At 41.4% G+C, this 21849-nt stretch overlaps 2 protein-coding genes across 2 annotated transcripts in view; both read left to right on the top strand.

Annotated features, from left to right (window-relative positions):
- LOC147471222 (sodium-dependent dopamine transporter-like) overlaps nt 1-31 on the top strand; it is a 504-nt gene extending 473 nt beyond the window's left edge. Inside the window, exon 2 of the mRNA XM_086539469.1 lies at nt 1-31. This exon is cut by the window's left edge and continues 175 nt beyond it. Within this exon, the coding sequence (XP_086395595.1) occupies nt 1-31 (31 nt within the window).
- A 581-nt stretch (nt 32-612) lies between these two features.
- LOC122264855 (sodium-dependent noradrenaline transporter) lies at nt 613-9616 on the top strand. The gene is made up of 11 exons (XM_086539508.1): nt 613-750; nt 1090-1133; nt 3234-3366; nt 4224-4358; nt 4524-4752; nt 4921-5033; nt 5184-5312; nt 5462-5561; nt 5965-6065; nt 6456-6626; nt 6974-9616. The coding sequence occupies exons 1-11, from the start codon at nt 619-621 to the stop codon at nt 7151-7153; spliced, it is 1467 nt and encodes a 488-aa protein (XP_086395634.1). The 5' UTR covers nt 613-618; the 3' UTR covers nt 7154-9616.
- The last annotated feature ends 12233 nt before the right edge of the window (nt 9617-21849 follow it).

Here is a 21849-nt window from a genome sequence, read left to right as displayed (position 1 = left end):
TATCCGAATTCAGTTCATATATTTAGGATGATTTGCATGTACTTTTATGTTCACTGCTAATGTAAGATAATTTTGTTTGGATATACAATATATATATATATATATATATATATATATGTGTGTGTATGTGTGTGGGGGGGGGGGGGGGTCTCGGTGGCCGACTGGTTAGAGCATCGGACTGAAATGACGAGGATCTGAGTTCGAGCGTTTGAATCCCGGCTGGTGGGTTGTTACCTTGGGCAAGGAACTTTACCTCGATTGCCTAATGGTGTATGCACAATATGTGTTATATATACCCCCCACCAAGATACAATTAGGGCCAGTAGGTGGGGTACCACCTATAGACACACACACAGACACACAAACACATGTAAATTCCATAATTTCCGAGGCAGATTTTTACCGATGGAATCTTTTTTTCCTCTGCTACTGTATTACTTAATTATGAAATGACTTGCTGCTGCGCAACACTCACTAAGCATAAGAATCACTGGAATACAAACTTTTCGGAATCTTTTTTTTCTGAAGCTGACATAGTTCGCTCAAGGTACACGACTCAGTGTGCATTCTACTTCATTAACATATTTCCATTCCGCAGGCGCTGGTATAGCATCCCTGATGATCAACTTGCTTACACTGGGGTACTTCATAGTCTTAGTGTCGTATCCCCTTCTGTTCCTCGCCTACTCCTTCAGCTGGGAACTCCCGTGGGCCAGCTGCGGAAACAGCTGGAACTCGCCCAACTGCACGGTTGTATTATTTGGCATAAGTAGTATATTTGGCATAAGTTAGGTTATAAGGCATTATTTGTTTGTTCCTTTATCATATATCATACGCATACCTATATAAACTTGTACTTATTTGATAAAATATCTAGAAGATCCACACAGACCAAGACACAGACACACATACACACATGTATATGTATATATATATATATATATATATATATATATATATATATATATTTGTATATTTATGAATACAATATTAAATATGCCTGTACACACACACACACACACACATATATAAATATGTATAAACCGATCTGATTGATGCATCTCATGACTGTGTTTGTAATTTTGATAGGAAGACATGACGAGCGGCGTCTCTGCAGCAGATGAATTCTTTCAGTAAGTATATAACACACACACACACAAATATACACATGCACACACACACGCACACAAATATACACGTGCACACACACACACCAACATAAACACACTCACATAAAACAAACCAACAAATTAACCAACCAACAAACACACACACGCAAGGTTGAAAGGGAGACATTGGGCATTAACCGAAGGAAAAGAACCAATGAGGCAATAGTCATGTCCCCTATGTTTGTATTTAACGTTCACTGGAATTTCTTGGAGAATTGCCAACACTTACACAATGCCAAAACAGATAATCCATGTTTCATATTTTTAAAATTACATATCATGATCGCATGGTTGTTATAAGGCAATCAGGCAATTTCTCATAATTCAACTCTGAAATGATTATACTAATTTCTCACACAAAGTGTTGCACAGCAATGACTATTGCACGTTTGGTTTTTGGCCCGGGAGCAACAATTCTGGGACAAACAATCTGTCTTGTAATGGCACCTCACCATCTCGATAACTCCTTTTGATGTAAAGAGAATGTCTTTGATAGTTGATCACGCGTGTTCTTGTGGTATTCATTCTTCAATGGATTGAGAAATGTTTGCTGAGAAATAGCTGCTTGACCCATTCATGTACCTGGATATATACCCGCATGATATTCAACGTCAGAGCACCAACACCATTTGAAGAATACGCTGAGGAAACAAAATAAAACTCAGGTTATATACAAGTCCTCTGACAGATCAGCATCTGTGCTGAATGTAACAAAAATAGCTTAAATGTCACTGACCTTCATGGAGTCAGATAGAATTAAAACCATATCGCCTTACCAAGTCTAGAGAAGCGCCTGTGAAAGTGTGAAAGGCTAAGAATGCAACAATATATGCCATTGAAATAGATGCTTTTCTTGGTAGATGATAGTTTGCTATTTCATGAATTAGCATATGTATATCAGCCGAGAATGTCCTCAGCTCGGCATCTCCCTTATATTGCTGTGATGCAGCTATTGCTTGCTTGATCAGCGCATCTTCCTCCTCATGGTTAGTTGCCGCAAACTAGAGACTCCTATAAATGGATGTTCTACCAGTTCTTGAATCATGGTTGTATTCTAGAGTTCTCTCTACTTAGGAGTTTACCAAATCACTTTTGGTTGATCTTGAGAGAGAAATTGGCTCATTGTGGTGTGTTTCATATTGGTATCATCCTTGACCTGATACTGGGCACATGCCGTCATCAGACTGTGGTTGTGTTCTTGAGGGAATGTTATGCATCAAAATCAAGCATTGTGTTTTCAGAGCTCCTGTTCAGATTCAACACCCAATCATTGAAACCTTCACTGAGATCCTTTACTGTTACCAGAGTTGGTTTCTTAGTCCTTTTCTGGACAACAGCCATTGCATTCCGAAACACTAATGGCCCACTACCAATCAAACTTAGAGTACAATCTGATCTTTCTCTCTCTGACTAACTCTCACTCTTTCTCTCTATCTCTCTCGTACCTGTTTCTACATAACTCTATTATTCCTAAGAATTTGATTTATAGAAAGAGGCTGATAATTCGGAACTAGCGTGATAGACATTTATTTTTCTCAACAGTTTTGAATGACTTTGCTTAGCCCTTTGAATTGGGGTTGATCCACGGCCTTATTATTGCAGTAGATAATAATCTATAAATGATAAATTTAAATATCCAACCCAGTGTCTCGGCTTAAGGTGAGCGTTCGGCTAGGACCAAACCCAGCTTCTAGGTAGGCCTGAATGTTCAGAACCCTCTAAAGATTTTTCATTCTCAATATTATCAAAATAGATTCTATTACTAGAATTCATATACCTACTCTTGTTACTTTGTTTACACTACATACATGGGAGCCTGTGTAGGATATGACAGGTTCCAATTAATAATTATGGCTGGCAGTGATACCAGTAGCCCAATCAGCTTGTAGTACGAATTTGTGACGTCATCAACGGGAATTCTCAATGTTAAAGTTTTGATGTCACCGAAAATCACCATAGTCGACCTAAAGCAAATCTGTCAAGCCCACTATATGACCTACGCCCCGACCACTGTAAGGCCCACATCCTGACCGCCTCCTCAAAGCCATCGGTTCTCTTCCTCAGTCGGAAGATCCTACACGTCACGTCCGGCATCCACGACCTCGGCGGCATCGAGTGGCCGGTCGTCGGCGTGACCTTCCTGACGATAGCTGTCCTCTTCTTCAGCGTCTTCAGAGGGATTAGGGTCATGGGGAAAGTAGGTGTTGATTTTCTTGGAGGATAAATATCTGGGTTTACATGTTCAACATCAAATATATGGATTTTTTCCTATAAAAGTCCTGGGGTCGGATTCACTAACAGAGTCTTAAGATCTTTCTCAGTATCTGTCCCCTAAAATGACTTGTGTGATTTCGTCAGTTCTGAGCTAACTGATCAAACGAGAGCTCTTAGTTAAGTAGTGATTTACTCATCTCACAACAGATGGTGTTAGTGTTGTTTTCTATGAACCAATCAGTGAGTCTATTACATCAGCTTTTGGTATTGATATAAAATGTAAATGTGTTAAAAGTCGAATGTTAGGAATTAATTTGTGGAATTAAGATGGAAGAGCATGGTGAAAAGAGAAAACAAAATATTACAGATTAATTATTTGTAATGATTTCAGACAGCACTCATGCCTGAGGACAGGCAGAAAAACGTTGCAGTACAAAGTTCAACCCATATTGATATACAATACAATCGTCTATTTATATCAAGCACAATTACTTGTGAGTTATTTTCTACCAGTTAGTATAAGTATTGTAAGCACCATCGGTAGCACATATCCTATTTTAATGTATAATACCTTTATCTAAATTATGAAAGAGGAAAATCATCGTCTGGCAGTGCAGTATTTTTACAGGCAGTTACAAGCTAGAGAAAATTATCAATAGGTCAAATAATAGCGAATGGATCATATAGGCGATATTTCGGTTTTCCGAGATCGTAACTGCCATTGTGAATCGACCTTTCGGAACTTACGATCATTTAAGTGAGTTAAGATCCTTTTAATACGTTAGTGAATCTGGCTCCTGTTAGATTAATATGTGCCTTAATGGTTCTATGTCCATACAGGTTGTGTGGATCACAGCAATGTTCCCATTCATAATGTTGTTTATTCTACTGATACGTGGAGTTACCCTTCCTGGAGCCGAAGATGGAATCTACTTCTACATTTACCCAAAATTTAACAAACTTAAAGAAATGAAGGTGATATTAATACCTATAGTGAAATTCCAAGAAACCACAGACGCTCTCCTTGAAGACATGCGTGTACAGTAGTTTTTGTTTACATTATCTGTGGCCAAAATTTCTATATTATATGACTCCCCCTCTTATATCCTCTGTTTATTTCCATTTCTACACTTGAACCAGGTTTGGGCAGCAGCGGCCATACAGACCTTTTATTCCTTGGGCCCAGGATGGGGGTCACTCATCTCCTTTGGGTCCTACAACAAGTACCACAATCGGTGCACGAGAGATGCAGTGATTGTCCCCATCTTGAACTGTAGCGCCTCCATCCTTGCGGGGTTTGTGGTGTTCTCGGTGCTCGGCTTCATGGCCAAGAGAGCTGGTGTTTCTGTGGAAGAGGTTGCTGTTGCCGGTAAGATCGATTCAAGAAAGTTAGTCATATTATGTGGACATGTACGCATTGGATTCTTCCAGTTTTCATCAAATATATTGAAATATGAATAATTGCTAATTGGCCATAGTCATTTAAGTAGCTATGTTAATGAAGTAAATACAAATCATCGTGGATATCTTCCCTCAGGTCCGTCTCTGGTGTTTGTTATCTATCCTGAGGCTATATCCCTGATGCCAGTTGCTCCATTTTGGTCCATCCTCTTCTTCCTGATGCTGTTCTTTTTGGGCATAGACGCTTGCGTAAGTTCACGATGAGCACTCTTTCAGGTCATAAGACTGCCATTCCTATAAGCAATAATCGTAACTGTACAATATATGCTCTTAAAGCAGAACTAGATGATGTTGCTTTCGGTAGTGTTGCAATTTCATACCATCTATTTTTTATTCCAGTTCGCTTATATTGAGACTCCAGTGACCTGTTTCTTGGATGAATTCCCAAAGTTCCGTGGTTACAGAGGTTGGGTCACTTTCTTCATGTGTCTCTTTTCGTTTCTGTCAACAATCCTCTTTGGAACGAATGTAAGTGGATGCTAGACAAGAAATAAAAAATATTAGCAATAAGGATGATGTGTTGTGAAAATACTTTGGGTTTGAATGTAGGGATTTTCTTTTTGGGTTATTGCATGCAAACCTAGTAAAGCTCTGAGTACCTTGGTAATTCTTTTCAGGGTGGAATATACTGGCTAACATTGGTGGACTGGTACTGTGCTTCGTTCGCCGTTATTATCGTTTGTTTATGTCAGACATGCATTTTTAGCTACATCTATGGTTAGTACGAGTCCTTTGGTTGATGGCATTCAGTAGTTTTTAGAACTGTGTAACTTATTGATTTTATGATACAGGTTTCAATTTTGGATTTCATGAATTCCAATTTCTTCTAAATCCTTTAATAATAGATTACTGAAATGATTTATTGATATGATTTTCCTAATTATCCCTTATATATCCTGACCCTTTTCCTCACTTAACTGTTTGCGACCTCAACTTACTTTCATGTGATTTTTTTTTGCCTCCTTGACCTCTTTATGAGCATCTAAACAACACAGATGATTTAGTGACACGATCTCAATATCATCACCCCTATTACACTGTATATAATTTTCATTCTAGATTCCCTATCAATCCAGTATCATTTCGCCTGACCGCTTACTGATCTCTTTTTTTTCTGAAGGAGTTGGTCGAACATTGCAGGATCTTCAACTGATGCTGAGAGGCCGTGTTAGCTACATGTGGTGGATCATTTGGCTGGTCGTCGCTCCCTTCATGCTCCTTGTAAGTGCTAAGAGTAACTGGTCGTCACTACATCCATTCTCGTGCTCTTTATATGCGCAAAAAGTAATTAGTAGCCCTCTGTCGTGGGGAAGTGGGGATATGGGGAAGTATAAGTGATCCTGTACTAAAACAATGATGAACTCGTCTGTATGTTAATACTATTGCTTCTTGGCCTTACTTCAATTTCTTTAAGTAACAGTGGGTGAATATACACTTAGAGTTTACCATTATTATGATAACCATGTGCGGAATTTTCTTTTTCGCACTAAATAATTTCATTGAATATCCTCCGGGTGCAAGGTCTTTTCTCCAAAGTTATCTCTACATCTTCACTTTCATTTTAGGTTTACAACAGTTAACCTAAAGGGTTTATACATGTCTCGTTAACAGAGCTTCCTCGTGAACTCTGCGCTGAATTACACGAAAGCAGAATACCGAGGTCAGTCGTTCCCGACTTGGGCTCAGAACATCGGCTGGGTCATCGCCTTAGCCTCTATACAGTTCATCCCAGTCTACTTCCTCTACTACTTTTGCTTTCGAACTGCTGGCTCGCTCAAACAGGTGTGAGCGTTAAGAATTTTCAAAAAGAGCAAAGGGTCTTTTTGATATATGCATTTGAAGAATGGAAAGAAATGCTTAGCTTAAGTTATAGATGAGACTCTCGTCCTCAAAATTACATGCAATTCTAAAGATGAGGAACTGAAACGCTTTAATCATGTATCTTGTGTTGTGACATTATCTAGTCTCATATATACCTTTTTCTACGTTTGTCATAATGAACAAAATGTGTACTGACAAAGGAGAAGCAAAGAATATTTGAAAACACGCTTATCTTATTTGATTTTTGTGTGTATGTACATATCTCTAGTTATCTACATTTAAACTAAAGTTTTGTTTGTTCTCTCTAGCGGATCAAGTCGTGCCTGTCCCCGTCTCCCGCTTGGGGTCCAGCCCAAGAGAGCCATCGGGAAGAATGGATGCAACATCGCCTCAAGCACCCGTTGCGTAGCCGCTTCTTGCATCCCGACCTTTGTGCTGTTGCAAAGACCAGCACCTCACCAGATGATGTGTTACTGAATACCATTTAAGATGACCTTTTGGTGTCATCATATACAGTAAATATATATTGTATATGGTTCAAATAATCCAGGAGGAAAAGGACAGAGATAAAGAGAAAGTAGGGACACACACACACAAACATACATATACTCACTCACTCACTCACATACACAATTATAAAAGAATTGTCTAACTGGTTAGACAATGCTTTTAGCCGGTTGTGTAGTGTATCGGATTCCGGACCGTGCCTGCCAATCTGACGGTGCGGGTTCGAGTCCCGGTCAGGGAGGTAAAATTTGTATTTCTATATTAAATGCGTTACTGCATTCTACCATCTTTCTCACATAGATATAACCTCGGTAACCTGATTTGGGACTTGAATTTCTGATTTCGTTCTCCTCCTTTCTCTGCTATGTATTGCTAATTATTTCTTTGTATTCATTCTTTTTTCCACCAAATCAGGACGACTTTGGGTAACGTGGAAGAGCAAAATCAAGGTACTTATTTGTACATGAATCAAATTCCAGATTAGAAAGAAATCAATTATGAAATAGATGATTACAAATATCTGAATGAACATTCGAAATCTAGCAGTACAATCTCACATGACCTGACCTGACCAGTTCTAACGGACTCCACATTCTAGACAAACCCAGAGTCCCAGGTCGTCATAACCTCGGACGAAGAAGGAGGAAGGGAATCAGAGAATGAGGGATGAGGGAGGAAGAGACAGAAGTGGAGGGAGGAATTGAGAGAAAGAGAGGAAAAGATAGGGAAAAGAAGTGAGAGTGACGAAAGGGTGGAGGAGGGAGGGTGAAGGGAAGTGAGAGAAATGAGAGATAAAAGCAGTAATAAAGAAATCAAAGTAAGATTAAAAAGACAAGAAAAGCTATGGATAGATGAAAAGAAAAAAGAAAAAGAAATGAAAGTCAAATATGAAAGATTTCTTTTACAAAAGACAAAGATATGAATATAATCAAAAATATATAATAAGAGACAGAGGTTTCCAAACATAACACAGATAATACAATAAACAGTGCAAAAAAGAAAAGAAAAGGAAGACGGAGCGTGGATCGTGACAGTCTGCATATCATGCAGGTTATGACAAATTAGAGCGACACAGTAAGTCATGCAGCGGTCATGCAAGTATCATCAACAAGTCAACTTCAATGTTCGGTGAAATGACTGACACCAAGGATGATATATTATATATATATATATATATATATATATATATATATATACATATATATGTATATATATGTATATATGTATATATATATATATATATATATATATACATATATATGTATATATATGTATATATGTATATATATATATATATATATATATATATATACATATATATACATATATATACATATATGCACGTGTGTGTGTGCATATATAGAATATGTTTAAATTTTTGAATAGGCCTTAGGGTAGAAATAAATCGTGGCTTATGGGAAAAAAATGTTATCAATTACCCCACGAATTATGATAAAAAATATGTTACAGACTCAAAATTGAAAGATGGGAAAAAACGAAGGAATATTATTGGAAATATATTTGAAAATTGGGAAATAAGCGCCATGTGATGATGATCAACTAATTTCGGTTCAGAACACAATTCACAGCGGCTGAGACTAACTACTTTCTAAATCATCTTCGGGGGAAAAAAATCTGCTATGACTACCTCTCTTGAACCAACTGTTTCCTCACGCCTATTGCCTTGACAATAATTTCCAATTTCCCCAAAATCTACCTAGTTATGGGAAGGGACATATCTTGGTAGCCTTTCCCTAAGAGAAGTCGTATTTGCTTCTTTATATATATATATATATATATATATATATATATATATATATATATATATTGTAAGGGTATCCGTGGGTAGTTCTTAAAAAAATGCCCCGTGAGGCGGGATAAGAAATAAAGGCCAGGGATAGAGGGGCCCTGTTTACTCCATAAAACAAAACAAACAAAAAAATAATCATCAAGCCCTTCAAGCCTTTAAATGAAGAACGAGGGTCCCTATGAGGCTGTGGTTTAAACGCTTTTCTTTGTTAAATATATATATATATGCATCTCATGTCTGGAATACCCAGCTTTTCCCTATCAATAGGCAAGAATCGGGTCAGATACAACCTTTTCTCTGCAGCGTTGTCGTCGTCACTGTAAGATCCAGGGGGAGCAACACCAAAACACACGTTCGTCTTAACACTCATTTATTCCAACAGAAACGGCGTCTTATATAGGCGGTGGCCGAACAAACAAAATGTAAATATTTTTAAAACAAATAATTATAAGAAATTCTTACTAAAATTTGATAAACAAGTTCATAAAAGGGGTGTACAGGGCTAAAGTCCATTATAAAAAATTCAAATAAAGTAAGATAAAAGAGGAAAGAACAAACAAACAAACACTTACAAAACATTTCGGTATAAAAAAAAAAAATATCGCTAAAATAAAACACAAATGGTTCTCCTAAATCAAATAAACATTCATGAATACATCGTTTAAAATTAATAATCATAAAACAAATATAAAACAGATCAAATCATTAAATTCAGGGTTTTAGGTCTGTCAAATATATTTACAAATTTACGTAAATCTTAAAAAATAAAAGCCAGTGGTAAAACATGATACTAGGAATATAAAATGACGTAAACATATGACATAAACATATTGTCTAAGCATGTATACATTTGCTTGTTGAATGAGGTTTAGCAATGATTTAACAATACAACGTAAAAAAAAGCGGTCATTTGGAAAGGCAAGGATTCTCTAAAAGTCCCGACAAATAAAAGTAAACAAATTTCTCATTCCCTAGTTCTATATGATTTAATTTGACAATACTTATAAGCATCATGACCAGATCATACAGTGGAGTGAATATACAATATTAAAAGGCATATAATAAATAAAAGAAATAAGGGAGCTTCGGGCGATCCGTGTGCTGGGATTTCTCCAGGATCAGACAGATTCGTTGTGGCCAAGGAAAAGGCAGGATGTAGGGTCTAAAAGGGTTGGAATAGGGTCATAGGAATGGATACAAGGTTTTAGGATAAGGGGAAGGGATGTGAGAAAGATAAAGGTGATAAATGAGGGCAGAAAAAATAAGCATACAAGTAAGATAGGCATGGAGGCTAGGAGGTAGAAAAAAAGAGAAACAAAGGATATAGAGTAAAATATATTAGGAAGTAAGAAGTATATAAAGAAGAGAATAAGATAACAGAATAGTAAAGAAGGTAGGAATAAGGGTGAAGCGAAAAGACAAGAAACAAAGAACTATGCTAGGCTAACCTAGGCTAGGATAAGGGAGAAGTTGGAACATGAAAGAAATGAGCAAACAATAGGACTGTAAGATTGATAGGAATGAGAAAATAGCAGAGATGAGGACAGAAAAAGTTTGAGGGAAAGGATATACAAGATAAAGGGCAAAGCAAAAAAAAAAACAAAACAGAAAGTAAACATTATAAAAAAAAAGAGGAGAGGGAGGAGGGGAGAGTATAGTCAAGGGAACATAAAAGGTTGGATAAAACAGGAGAAATAAGAGATGGTAACAAAGGAAAAAGCATGGAGAAGAATCAGGAGACAGTGTAAGTAGTGTAGGAGGGAGAAACAGAAATTAGGGAAATAAAGGCCAACAGGAGAAAAGGAGTGAGTGAGTGAGAGAAAGGAAGGGAGGAGGAGAAAGGGAGTGAGTGAGAGAAAGGAAGGGAGGAGGAGAAAGGGAGTGAGTGAGTGAGTGAGAGAAAGGAAGGGAGGAGGAGAAAGGAAGGGAGGAGGAGAAAGGAAGGGAGGAGGAGAAAGGGAGTGAGTGAGTGAGTGAGAGAAAGGAAGGGAGGAGGAGAAAGGGAGTGAGTGAGTGAGAGAAAGGAAGGGAGGAGGAGAAAGGGAGTGAGGGAGTGAGAAAAAAAAAGGGGGGGGGGTCAGGAAAGGCAGAGAAGGGAGGCCTGACGGCCTCACAATCCTCCCCTGCCCAGGGTCGCAGTGGCTCACGGAGACAACAAACCTGCAAAGAGAAAAAGGAAGACCTGAGCCTGATCACTTGCCTTTAAAACTAAAAAGAAATGACCAGCTGGGCGTGCCAACACGGATCATAGATACATATGAAATATAGTTTTGGGATTGTCAATTTTAACATGGGTATCATGCAAATTCTGCGGCCTCCTTCACAGGATACTACTGCAAATGAATATCAAGCACTAAACAACTCAAATTACCAGGTCGTTGTGACCATGTTAAACTCTGGTACCGTAGATCTGTGGGTAGGTTCATGATCACCGGTCCTCTCCTCGGCATCTGTTCTGTGCATAGTGGGTATGAGAAGGAAGGCAGGATACTGCAACGTTACTCAGCAGTCTCATCAGTGGAATGAAGTTCACAATGGTACCGAAAGTCAGGTGCACGAATACCACTAAATAACGTCGCTATTTCCCGATCAGTTTCCCTCACAACACGATTCCGACTTCTTAACCGGCTGCTAACTGGTCCGTCGTCCGCCCTAGTGTCCACTGGATTCTGATCATCACAGCGAAAAATCAAGAGGCTCCCCTGGAGAGACGGGAACACAACCATCCTGCAGGTCTGCAAGAGTAGGCTCAAGATTTTCAGGCACGACAGGTTCTTCTTCCTCATCATCATCTTCCGATTCCTCATCTCGGAGAGCATACGAAAACTCGGCAGAAGATCTAAACGGTTTTATATGATTAAGATGAGCTCTAAGCTGAACCTCTGTATTTACATCCTTAATTAGTACAGCCACAGGTCCCAGAATAGATACGATTCTTGCTGGACCTCTCCATTTACCAGACAGAGGAGGAAGAGCACCAGCCTTCCTCAGCTCATAGTACCAAACCAACATTCCCAACTCTGGTTTGAAGTTTCCTCTCTTGCCCCGATTGTAATATTTCCCATAGGTTAGCCGCGCTTCTTTGGATGCATCAATGGCAGCGCTTCGAGCTTCCCTTAGCCTCTCCTGAAGGTTTATATTCTCCATAAACACAGCTTGGTTGGTCAGCCCCACTTGGAAGTTGGCATGTCGACCTGTCAACAGGTACAGAGGCTGTTCACCTGTTGTCCGGTGAATGGCAGAGTTTATTTGAAGCCTCACTTCTGGAACAAAGCGATGCCATGTACGGGGATTCCTGTTTACGAGAGAAGTCAAGGCAGACTTTACCACCCGATTAGTACGTTCCACCAATCCGTTTGCTTGTGGATGGTAACGGATTGTATAGTGGTTAGTGGCATACAACATGTTTGTCAATTCTTTGAACAAATGGCACGTAAATTGGACTCCATTGTCTGTCTGTATGACCCTTGGTGGCCCAAAGAGGCTTACCCATCTTTCAAAGAAAGCATGATGAACAGCTGTGGCAGTTGCCTTGCGGAGAGGCACTAACTGGAGAAATCTGGAATGCTGGTCCAGTATGGACAGACAATATCTTATGGGAATAGATGGCCCAAAGTCCATAAGATCCATCGAGACTCTTTCCAAGGGAAATTCTGCCAAAGGTGCTTCAGCCATTACCACCTTTTGAGGGCTACCTCTAGTCCCTTGACAAACTGGACAATTTCCTACAAAATCCTGCACATCCTTTAGCATGTTTGGCCAATAGTACATGGAGCGAGCATTTTCGAATGTCCTGTGGACTCCTGGATGAGATGCTAAGGGAGGCAGGTGTGAAGCTTTCAATGCAGAGTTCTTTAGGCTTGATGGAACAACCAGCTGGTAACAGATACGATCAGGCAGGTATCGTAATCTGTAGAGCACGTTGTCTTTGATTTCGAACTCTGCTAGAGAGAGTGGCAGCTTCTTCTTAGGCACTTTTCCCTCCTTTAGATAATGGAGTAAGTCTGTTAACTGAGGATCCTTACCCTGTTCTCTTACAAGATTATCTGGGTATGTGTCGGCTATCACCAGCCTGGCCACCTGGCGAGATAGCATGTCAGGTACGTGGTTCGTTGGACCCTCTTTATACCTTATTGAGAAATCGTAAAAAGATAGGTCATGTGCATATCTTGTCATTCTCGGAGATTTTGTCTTACGGGTGAACACAGGGACCAGAGGCCTATGGTCTGTGTAAACTAGAAATCTTCTGCCATACAAATACGGGTCAAAGACTCTTACGCCTTCCACAACTGCAAGAGCCTCCAGGTCAATAGTTGGATATCGGCTCTCAGAGGATCTCAACTTGCGGCTATAATATGCGATGGCATGAGGTGCTTGATCAGCATCACGCTGCATCAGGCAAGCCCCAATTGCAATACCCGAAGCATCTGTATGGAGTTCGAACTCCCTATTAAAGTCTGGTTGGCATAAAACAGGGGCAGTCACCAGCCGTTCTTTCAAGTCATCAAAGGCTGCCTGCTGCTCAGAACCCCAATGCCACTTCTGGTCTTTCTTCAGCAAGATGTGAAGAGGAGAAGCAATGGAGGCATAACCAGGGATGTGCTTCCTAAAAAACCCAGTTGCACCAAGGAAGCGCCTGACTTCCCGGACAGTGCGGGGTGCTGGTGTTTTTGAGATGGCCAATACTTTCCCTTTGTCTGGTGAAACTCCTTCAGGTGAAATAGTAAAGCCCAAGAAGTTAATGGTTGTGGCTGCAAAACTACATTTTTCTAGATTGAGCTTAAGCCCAGCTGTCTTTAATAATCCCAGAGTCTCATCCAGGTCAATGAGGTGCTGTTCAAAACTTCGGGAATAGATGATAACATCATCTAGATAGCACAACGTGTGTTTGCCTAAGACAGCAGCGAGAACTACATAGATGGTTCTCTGGAATGTAGTTGGGGCAGTGGACAGGCCAAATGGGAGTCGAACAAATTGGAAAAGCCGATACCCATCCGAAAAGGCTGTCTTAGGGCGGTCAGATTGGTCCACTTCAACAGCCCAATATGCGGCACGAGCATCCAAGGTAGTGAAAATGCTCATTGGACCTAGCTCGTCTATTAACTCTTCAATGCGTGGTAAGGGATAAGAGTCCCCTTTTGTGACGGCATTCAAGGCCCTGTAATCCACGCAGAACCTGATGCCCCCATCTTTCTTTTTCACAAGTACCACCGGGCTTAACCAAGGACTGGTTGATGGTTCGATTACGCCAGCATGGAGCATCTTGTTGCATTGTTCCCGGATTGTCTCCCGGGCAGAATGGGGTAACCTCCACTGTCGGGTGCATACAGGCTTTGCATCCCCAGTGTCTATTTGATGGCTAATGCCCGGTATCAGGCCAACCGCATCCTCTCCACCATTAAAAAGTTCACTGTATTTACCAATGACTTCCGAGACCTGTCCCCTCTCTGCCTCATTTAAATGTAGTAAGTCTGGTTGGACCGTTTCTTTTTCCACATTTTCGGCAGCCATACAAGTGGCAATTGCTACTGAAGGAGGTAGCACTGCTTCTTCGATATCAAAGTCATCACCAATGCCAGTATCCATTCCATAGTCATCCCAAAGAAACTCATCCTCATCCTCATGATCGTTCTCATGTTCATCCTCATCCATCGCTGTCATGTCTGTCCAATGTCCTGGTCTGACAGAGTTCTGTCCACATCTGGCAGCAGCGACATTGGGAGCTCTCGCTTCCGCCTCCAGTTCACAATCTTTGGGCGTAACGCTAGTGGGGGGTCTGCTCATCCCAATAGCCACTCCGTGTCCTTCTCTGGTGGGGGGTCTGCTCATCCCAATAGCCACTCCGTGTCCTTCGCTGGTGGGGGGTCTGCTCATCCCAACAGCTACCTTAATTGTATCATGATTATTGAAAGAACCTGGTCTGATGGGGGCAATGTCTTCCCCAGCAGCAGCATCCTTCAGTAAATCATCATCCAACTGAATATATATCCTCCACTTCTGATATGGTGCCCAGCCGTGTCCCATGGTTGAGAGTGATAGGGCTCGGGCTAGTATTAATGGCCCAAACACTACAAATGCGATTATGGGCGCTGGTAATGAAGTGAGGGATTGAGAGCTTCTGTGTGATGGCTGGAGTTATCATTATATTTCCATCAGCTGGTCCAGCTCTAGCTATACGAGCCTCCAAAAGCAACCCGAATGAGGTGGAATTTCAGTTTTCTTAAGGAGATGTACTGCAACCTCTGCGGTGGACTTAGGTGACTTGGCATAGGCATCTAATACAGAGATATGTAATGATGGGGCGTTTGTGTAGATTACCGAGAACTTCCGGCCCCCTAGAGTAAGCAAGCCATGTGGGGAATCGGCTTCAGCTGAAATTGAGAAATCAACTCTTCTCAACATATCAATGCCTAGGAGAATATCGCCTGGAAAAGGGAGGTCGGTGATGATGGTACCATGGAGGAGATTACCAGCACCTAGTTGAAAAGGAAGGTTCACTTCGTACTGGGGACGACGAAGGGATCCTGTGATACCTTGTATCATCCTTTGACTTTCGTGATAGTCAAGGTTTTTATCAGGGTCTATGCGATGTAGGGAGGAGGGCTTGATGAGTGTGGCCTCACTCCCAGTATCCAAAAAACACATGAGGGTATGGCCGTTAATACTGAGTGCCACGAGAGGTCGTCCTGGCTTCCCTTGTGCACTCAGTGATGTTGATGTCTGAGCGGGAGGGGTTTGCGTTCCGATGGTCATGACTAGTGTCCCTACTGTTCCTGTTGCCAGAGGGGCTTGGGACTCGGCCGCCCTGGCCTGGGAGAAAGGAACAATCCCTAGCCAGGTGTCCCTCCCGTCGGCATCTGTAGCACACTATACGCTGCAAGGTTTGGCCCCCTTGAGTATTACCAAGGGCTATACATTCCCTGGTATTATGTCCTGGACTCCTGTGATATTCACACCAAGTGCCTCCATTGACTTGTGGGGAACGTGGGCTTCCAATTACGGCAACAGGAACGGCAGCCCGGTTCCTTCGGCTATACCCATAATCCTCGCATTGTCGTCGTGGATAATATTCATCTGTGCCAGAGGAAGGGCGGTGAGTAGAAGAGGACGCTCCGTGTTTTATACCATGGCGATTGTTCCATAATCTTTGGGCTGTCTCAGCTAATTGCATGGTAGTACAATTCTCCTTCAGAGCTAAAAAGTCCCTCATCCAGAAGGGAATGCCCGAAAGAAAAACTCGCCTTATTAGCTCTGAAGGCTCCCCTATTGCCTCTCGATGGTCACGGCACCCTTGATACACAGACCCCTCGATCTGTAAATAGTAGTCCATTGGGGCCTGGGCATCTCCCATGGTTTGGTCATAGAGGACCTTGAAGAAGTCGGCAGCTGAATAAGTGCCCCTGAACTTACGTCTGAGCTCTCGCTTAAAGATGTTCCAGTCGTCAAAGTGGTCAAAGCACTCTGAGTTTATAATAGCCTCGGCCCTTCCTCTACAATTAGCGCGGGCTGACCTAATATATGATTCACTAGACGATGGCCTGACGATGTTCTCAATTGCTCGAATCCAGGATTCTATCTCCTGATTCTTTTTCAGGGGCTCAGATGCAGGTGCTTCACCCTTAAAATGAGGAACGGTCTCCCGAGTCATTATGTATGAAAGCCTCTGTTCAGTGGCTGTTGCTAGAGGTGACCGTGCTTCCGATTCATTGCTTGGGAAGCCAAGAGGACGTGGTCCTCTTGAGGGCAATGTGGGCTCAATAGCGTCCCGCGGTAACATCCCAACTGAGGACAGGCTAGGATTACCGAGTTGCTGCTCAGCACGCCTGCGCCGGCTCCTCTCTCCTTGCAGTTCCGCCTCTAGTTCCACTAGGCATCTTTGGAGGCTGGTTAGTGCTTCCTCACGGGGAAGCGAGTGGCTAGTAGGCCTTTCATACACTGTGGAAGGAAAGCCTCCATCACTCCTACCAGCTACGGGCACCTCCGGGTTGTTAGCCTCTGGTACGTTGGGCACAGGTCTTCCCGGCTGCCCACTCTCCCTGATATCGGTTTGCCCACTGTTGCTATCATCTGTGTGTGCTACAACATTACTAGTTGCACCTAGCTGCCGGTCCTCACTCCTATGCCTCTGATCTAGTTCCCCCATTTTCCGGTTAAGCTCTTCTGCTGTCCTTTGCAAAAAGCTCTCAGCATGTTTTTGAATTTGGTCCATCCTCTTTGCAATGAGACTGTCCACTCTGTCACACAATTGCTCCATAACAGTGATTTCGGCCTCCATCACTCGGACTGCTTGTGTCACCTCTGGGTTAGAGCCTCCAACCACGACTGGCAAAGTCCCTAAAGATGATCGCGACTGGGCTACAGGGGAAGTAGGCTGGCTAAGTGACTGAGACGACGTTTCCTTTTGTTTCTTAGACCGGGTGCCTGACACCATCTTCAAGGCTACTTATTACAGTATATGATTAAGTCAACCGAGGCAGAATTAATGCATGCAGCAGCGTACTTGTACGTATGGGTGTGTGTGAGTGGCAGTGGACGTGTGTGTGTGTGTGTGTGCGCGCGCGAGTGGGCAGTGTACGTGTGTGTGTGTGTGTGTGTGTGTGTGTGTGTGTGTGTGTGTGTGCGAGTGGGCAGTGTACGTGTGTGTGTGTGTGTGTGTGTGTGCGAGTGGGCAGTGTACGTGTGTATGTGTGTGTGTGAGTGGGCAGTGTACGTGTGTGTGTGTGTGAGTGTGGTGCAACTCTGCATTAATTGATACAGAAGAATAGGAATCAGCAGTGCTCACAGGTAAGTGACACAGAATCAGTTATTTTACATATCATGGGCATTGACAAGGGACGTTCATTGCACCTGCACAGGGTTCATTTTTTTCACTTAATAGCAGATAACCACAAATAACTCATGAAATTCCCGTTACTTATTAACAGCCATGCAAGGAGTACATGTATTTAAGTGCTGGTGCAGCCAAATTCATGGCCACGACAGACGAAAGGCAAGTTACTTAACTTAAAAACCCATCTGAATAAAAACAGTGAACTAAATGAGAAAATTCTTCTAAGAGAGTAAATCGCAAGTAAAACAGGAAAAAAAGAGATCGATTCTAAATGAGAATCTAAACGAGTAAATCACAAGTAAAACAGGGGAAACGTAAAATAGAATCTAAATGAGGAAAACGACAAATAAGATCAGATGCTAAACGAGTGAATCACAAGTAAAACAGGGGAAACGTAAAATAGAATCTAAATGAGGAAAACGACAAATAAGATCAGATGCTAAACGAGTGAATCACAAGTAAAACAGGGAAACATAAAATAGAATCCAAATGAGGAAGACGATAAACAAAAATAAAACAGCATTTCACAAACACATCTTAAGAAGGATATCGAAAATCACTCGAAGAAAAATGAAGAGCTACTGCAAAAACTGACGTATGACTAAAATACAAAATTGAACATGCCTCACAACAAAAGCAATGTCTTATGGACACATTAAAGGTCGGGTCATTTGCTACTATGCAAAATAGAAATAGCAGGTTTACTGGAGTGCATGACGGAACAGAAAAATATTGATTACCACATATACAATGTTCCTAACCCTAAACAGAGCCATAAAAGAAATCTAGCGGTGAGCGGACATTAGCACAATAAACATCATTCATCATCACTGTAAAAGAAAAAAAGGACCACGCTCATGTATCTAACTACAAGCACCTGTAGACATAGACATGTAAACACATAAAACGCATAAAACATGTACAAGTGGCTCTTTAAGCTAGACTAACAAATATAAACTGAGCTGGGAAAGCATCTAAACCACTATAGAGTGATACTCATAAATTCCTCATAGAAATCTTCACCGCTGCCACCAAAGATGTAAGTACTTGTAAGGGTATCCGTGGGTAGGAGTTCTTAAAAAAATGCCCCGTGAGGCGGGATAAGAAATAAAGGCCAGGGATAGAGGGGCCCTGTTTACTCCATAAAACAAAACAAACAAAAAAATAATCATCAAGCCCTTCAAGCCTTTAAATGAAGAACGAGGGTCCCTATGAGGCTGTGGTTTAAACGCTTTTCTTTGTTAAATATATATATATATGCATCTCATGTCTGGAATACCCAGCTTTTCCCTATCAATAGGCAAGAATCGGGTCAGATACAACCTTTTCTCTGCAGCGTTGTCGTCGTCACTGTAAGATCCAGGGGGAGCAACACCAAAACACACGTTCGTCTTAACACTCATTTATTCCAACAGAAACGGCGTCTTATATAGGCGGTGGCCGAACAAACAAAATGTAAATATTTTTAAAACAAATAATTATAAGAAATTCTTACTAAAATTTGATAAACAAGTTCATAAAAGGGGTGTACAGGGCTAAAGTCCATTATAAAAAATTCAAATAAAGTAAGATAAAAGAGGAAAGAACAAACAAACAAACACTTACAAAACATTTCGGTATAAAAAAAAAATATCGCTAAAATAAAACACAAATGGTTCTCCTAAATCAAATAAACATTCATGAATACATTGTTTAAAATTAATAATCATAAAACAAATATAAAACAGATCAAATAATTAAATTCAGGGTTTTAGGTCTGTCAAATATATTTACAAATTTACGTAAATCTTAAAAAATAAAAGCCAGTGGTAAAACATGATACTAGGAATATAAAATGACGTAAACATATGACATAAACATATTGTCTAAGCATGTATACATTTGCTTGTTGAATGAGGTTTAGCAATGATTTAACAATACAACGTAAAAAAAAGCGGTCATTTGGAAAGGCAAGGATTCTCTAAAAGTCCCGACAAATAAAAGTAAACAAATTTCTCATTCCCTAGTTCTATATGATTTAATTTGACAATACTTATAAGCATCATGACCAGATCATACAGTGGAGTGAATATACAATATTAAAAGGCATATAATAAATAAAAGAAATAAGGGAGCTTCGGGCGATCCGTGTGCTGGGATTTCTCCAGGATCAGACAGATTCGTTGTGGCCAAGGAAAAGGCAGGATGTAGGGTCTAAAAGGGTTGGAATAGGGTCATAGGAATGGATACAAGGTTTTAGGATAAGGGGAAGGGATGTGAGAAAGATAAAGGTGATAAATGAGGGCAGAAAAAATAAGCATACAAGTAAGATAGGCATGGAGGCTAGGAGGTAGAAAAAAAGAGAAACAAAGGATATAGAGTAAAATATATTAGGAAGTAAGAAGTATATAAAGAAGAGAATAAGATAACAGAATAGTAAAGAAGGTAGGAATAAGGGTGAAGCGAAAAGACAAGAAACAAAGAACTATGCTAGGCTAACCTAGGCTAGGATAAGGGAGAAGTTAGAACATGAAAGAAATGAGCAAACAATAGGACTGCAAGATTGATAGGAATGAGAAAATAGCAGAGATGAGGGCAGAACAAGTTTGAGGGAAAGGATATACAAGATTAAGGGCAAAGCAAAAAAAAAGAACAGAAAGTAAACATTATAAAAAAAAAGAGGAGAGGGAGGAGGGGAGAGTATAGTCAAGGGAACATAAAAGGTTGGATAAAACAGGAGAAATAAGAGATGGTAACAAAGGAAAAAGCATGGAGAAGAATCAGGAGACAGTGTAAGTAGTGTAGGAGGGAGAATTAGAAATTAGGGAAATAAAGGCCAACAGGAGAAAGGGAGTGAGTGAGTGAGAGAAAGGAAGGGAGGAGGAGAAAAGGAGTGAGTGAGAGAAAGGAAGGGAGGAGGAGAAAGGGAGTGAGTGAGTGAGTGAGAGAAAGGAAGGGAGGAGGAGAAAGGAAGGGAGGAGGAGAAAGGAAGGGAGGAGGAGAAAGGGAGTGAGTGAGTGAGTGAGAGAAAGGAAGGGAGGAGGAGAAAGGGAGTGAGTGAGTGAGTGAGAGAAAGGAAGGGAGGAGGAGAAAGGGAGCGAGGGAGTGAGAAAAAAAAAGGGGGGGGGGTCAGGAAAGGCAGAGAAGGGAGGCCTGACGGCCTCACAATCCTCCCCTGCCCAGGGTCGCAGTGGCTCACGGAGACAACAAACCTGCAAAGAGAAAAAGGAAGACCTGAGCCTGATCACTTGCCTTTAAAACTAAAAAGAAATGACCAGCTGGGCGTGCCAACACGGATCATAGATACATATGAAATATAGTTTTGGGATTGTAATTTAACATGGGTATCATGCAAATTCTGCGGCCTCCTTCAAGGATACTACTGCAAATGAATATCAAGCACTAAACAACTCAAATTACCAGGTCGTTGTGACCATGTTAAACTCTGGTACCGTAGATCTGTGGGTAGGTTCTGATCACCGGTCTCTCCTCGGCATCTGTTCTGTGCATAGTGGGTATGAGAAGGAAGGAGGATACTGCAACGTTACTCAGCAGTCTCATCAGCGCCCTGGAATGAAGTTCACAATGGTACCGAAAGTCAGGTGCACGAATACCACTAAATAAACGTCGCTATTTCCCGATCAGTTTCCCTCACAACACGATTCCGACTTCTTAACGGCTGCTAACTGGTCCGTCGTCCGCCCCTAGTGTCCACTGGATTCTGATCATCACAGCGAAAAATCAAGAGGCTCCCCTGGAGAGACGGGAACACAACCATCACTTCCTCTCCCCCCCCCCCCCCCCCCTTTCTCCCCCCCCCCCCTCTTCCCCTGCAGGTCTGCAAGAGTAGGCTCAAGAAAAATAATTTTCAGGCACGACAGGTTCTTCTTCCTCATCATCATCTTCCGATTCTCATCTCGGAGAGCATACGAAAACTCGGCAGAAGATCTAAAACGGTTTTATATGTTAAGATGAGCTCTAAGCTGAACCTCTGTATTTACATCCTTAATTAGTACAGCCACAGGTCCCAGAATAGATACGATTCTTGCTGGACCTCT

The sequence above is a fragment of the Penaeus japonicus genome, unplaced genomic scaffold (assembly GCF_977035675.1).
Source record: "Penaeus japonicus unplaced genomic scaffold, GWHDUDI00000001_assembly GWHDUDI00000009, whole genome shotgun sequence".
In the NCBI taxonomy this organism is placed as follows: domain Eukaryota; kingdom Metazoa; phylum Arthropoda; class Malacostraca; order Decapoda; family Penaeidae; genus Penaeus; species Penaeus japonicus.
Note: the sequence above shows the minus strand (reverse complement) of the source record. Positions and strands in the feature narration are given on the sequence as shown.

Bases quoted from the DNA above. Each gene is read 5' to 3' on its own strand.
- LOC122264855 (XM_086539508.1), top strand. From the start codon at position 619: ATGATCAACTTGCTTACACTGGGGTACTTCATAGTCTTAGTGTCGTAT. The intron at 6,066-6,455 runs GTAAGTGCTAAG...TCTCGTTAACAG, and splicing joins TCGCTCCCTTCATGCTCCTT to AGCTTCCTCGTGAACTCTGC. The intron at 6,627-6,973 runs GTGTGAGCGTTA...TGTTCTCTCTAG, and splicing joins CTGCTGGCTCGCTCAAACAG to CGGATCAAGTCGTGCCTGTC.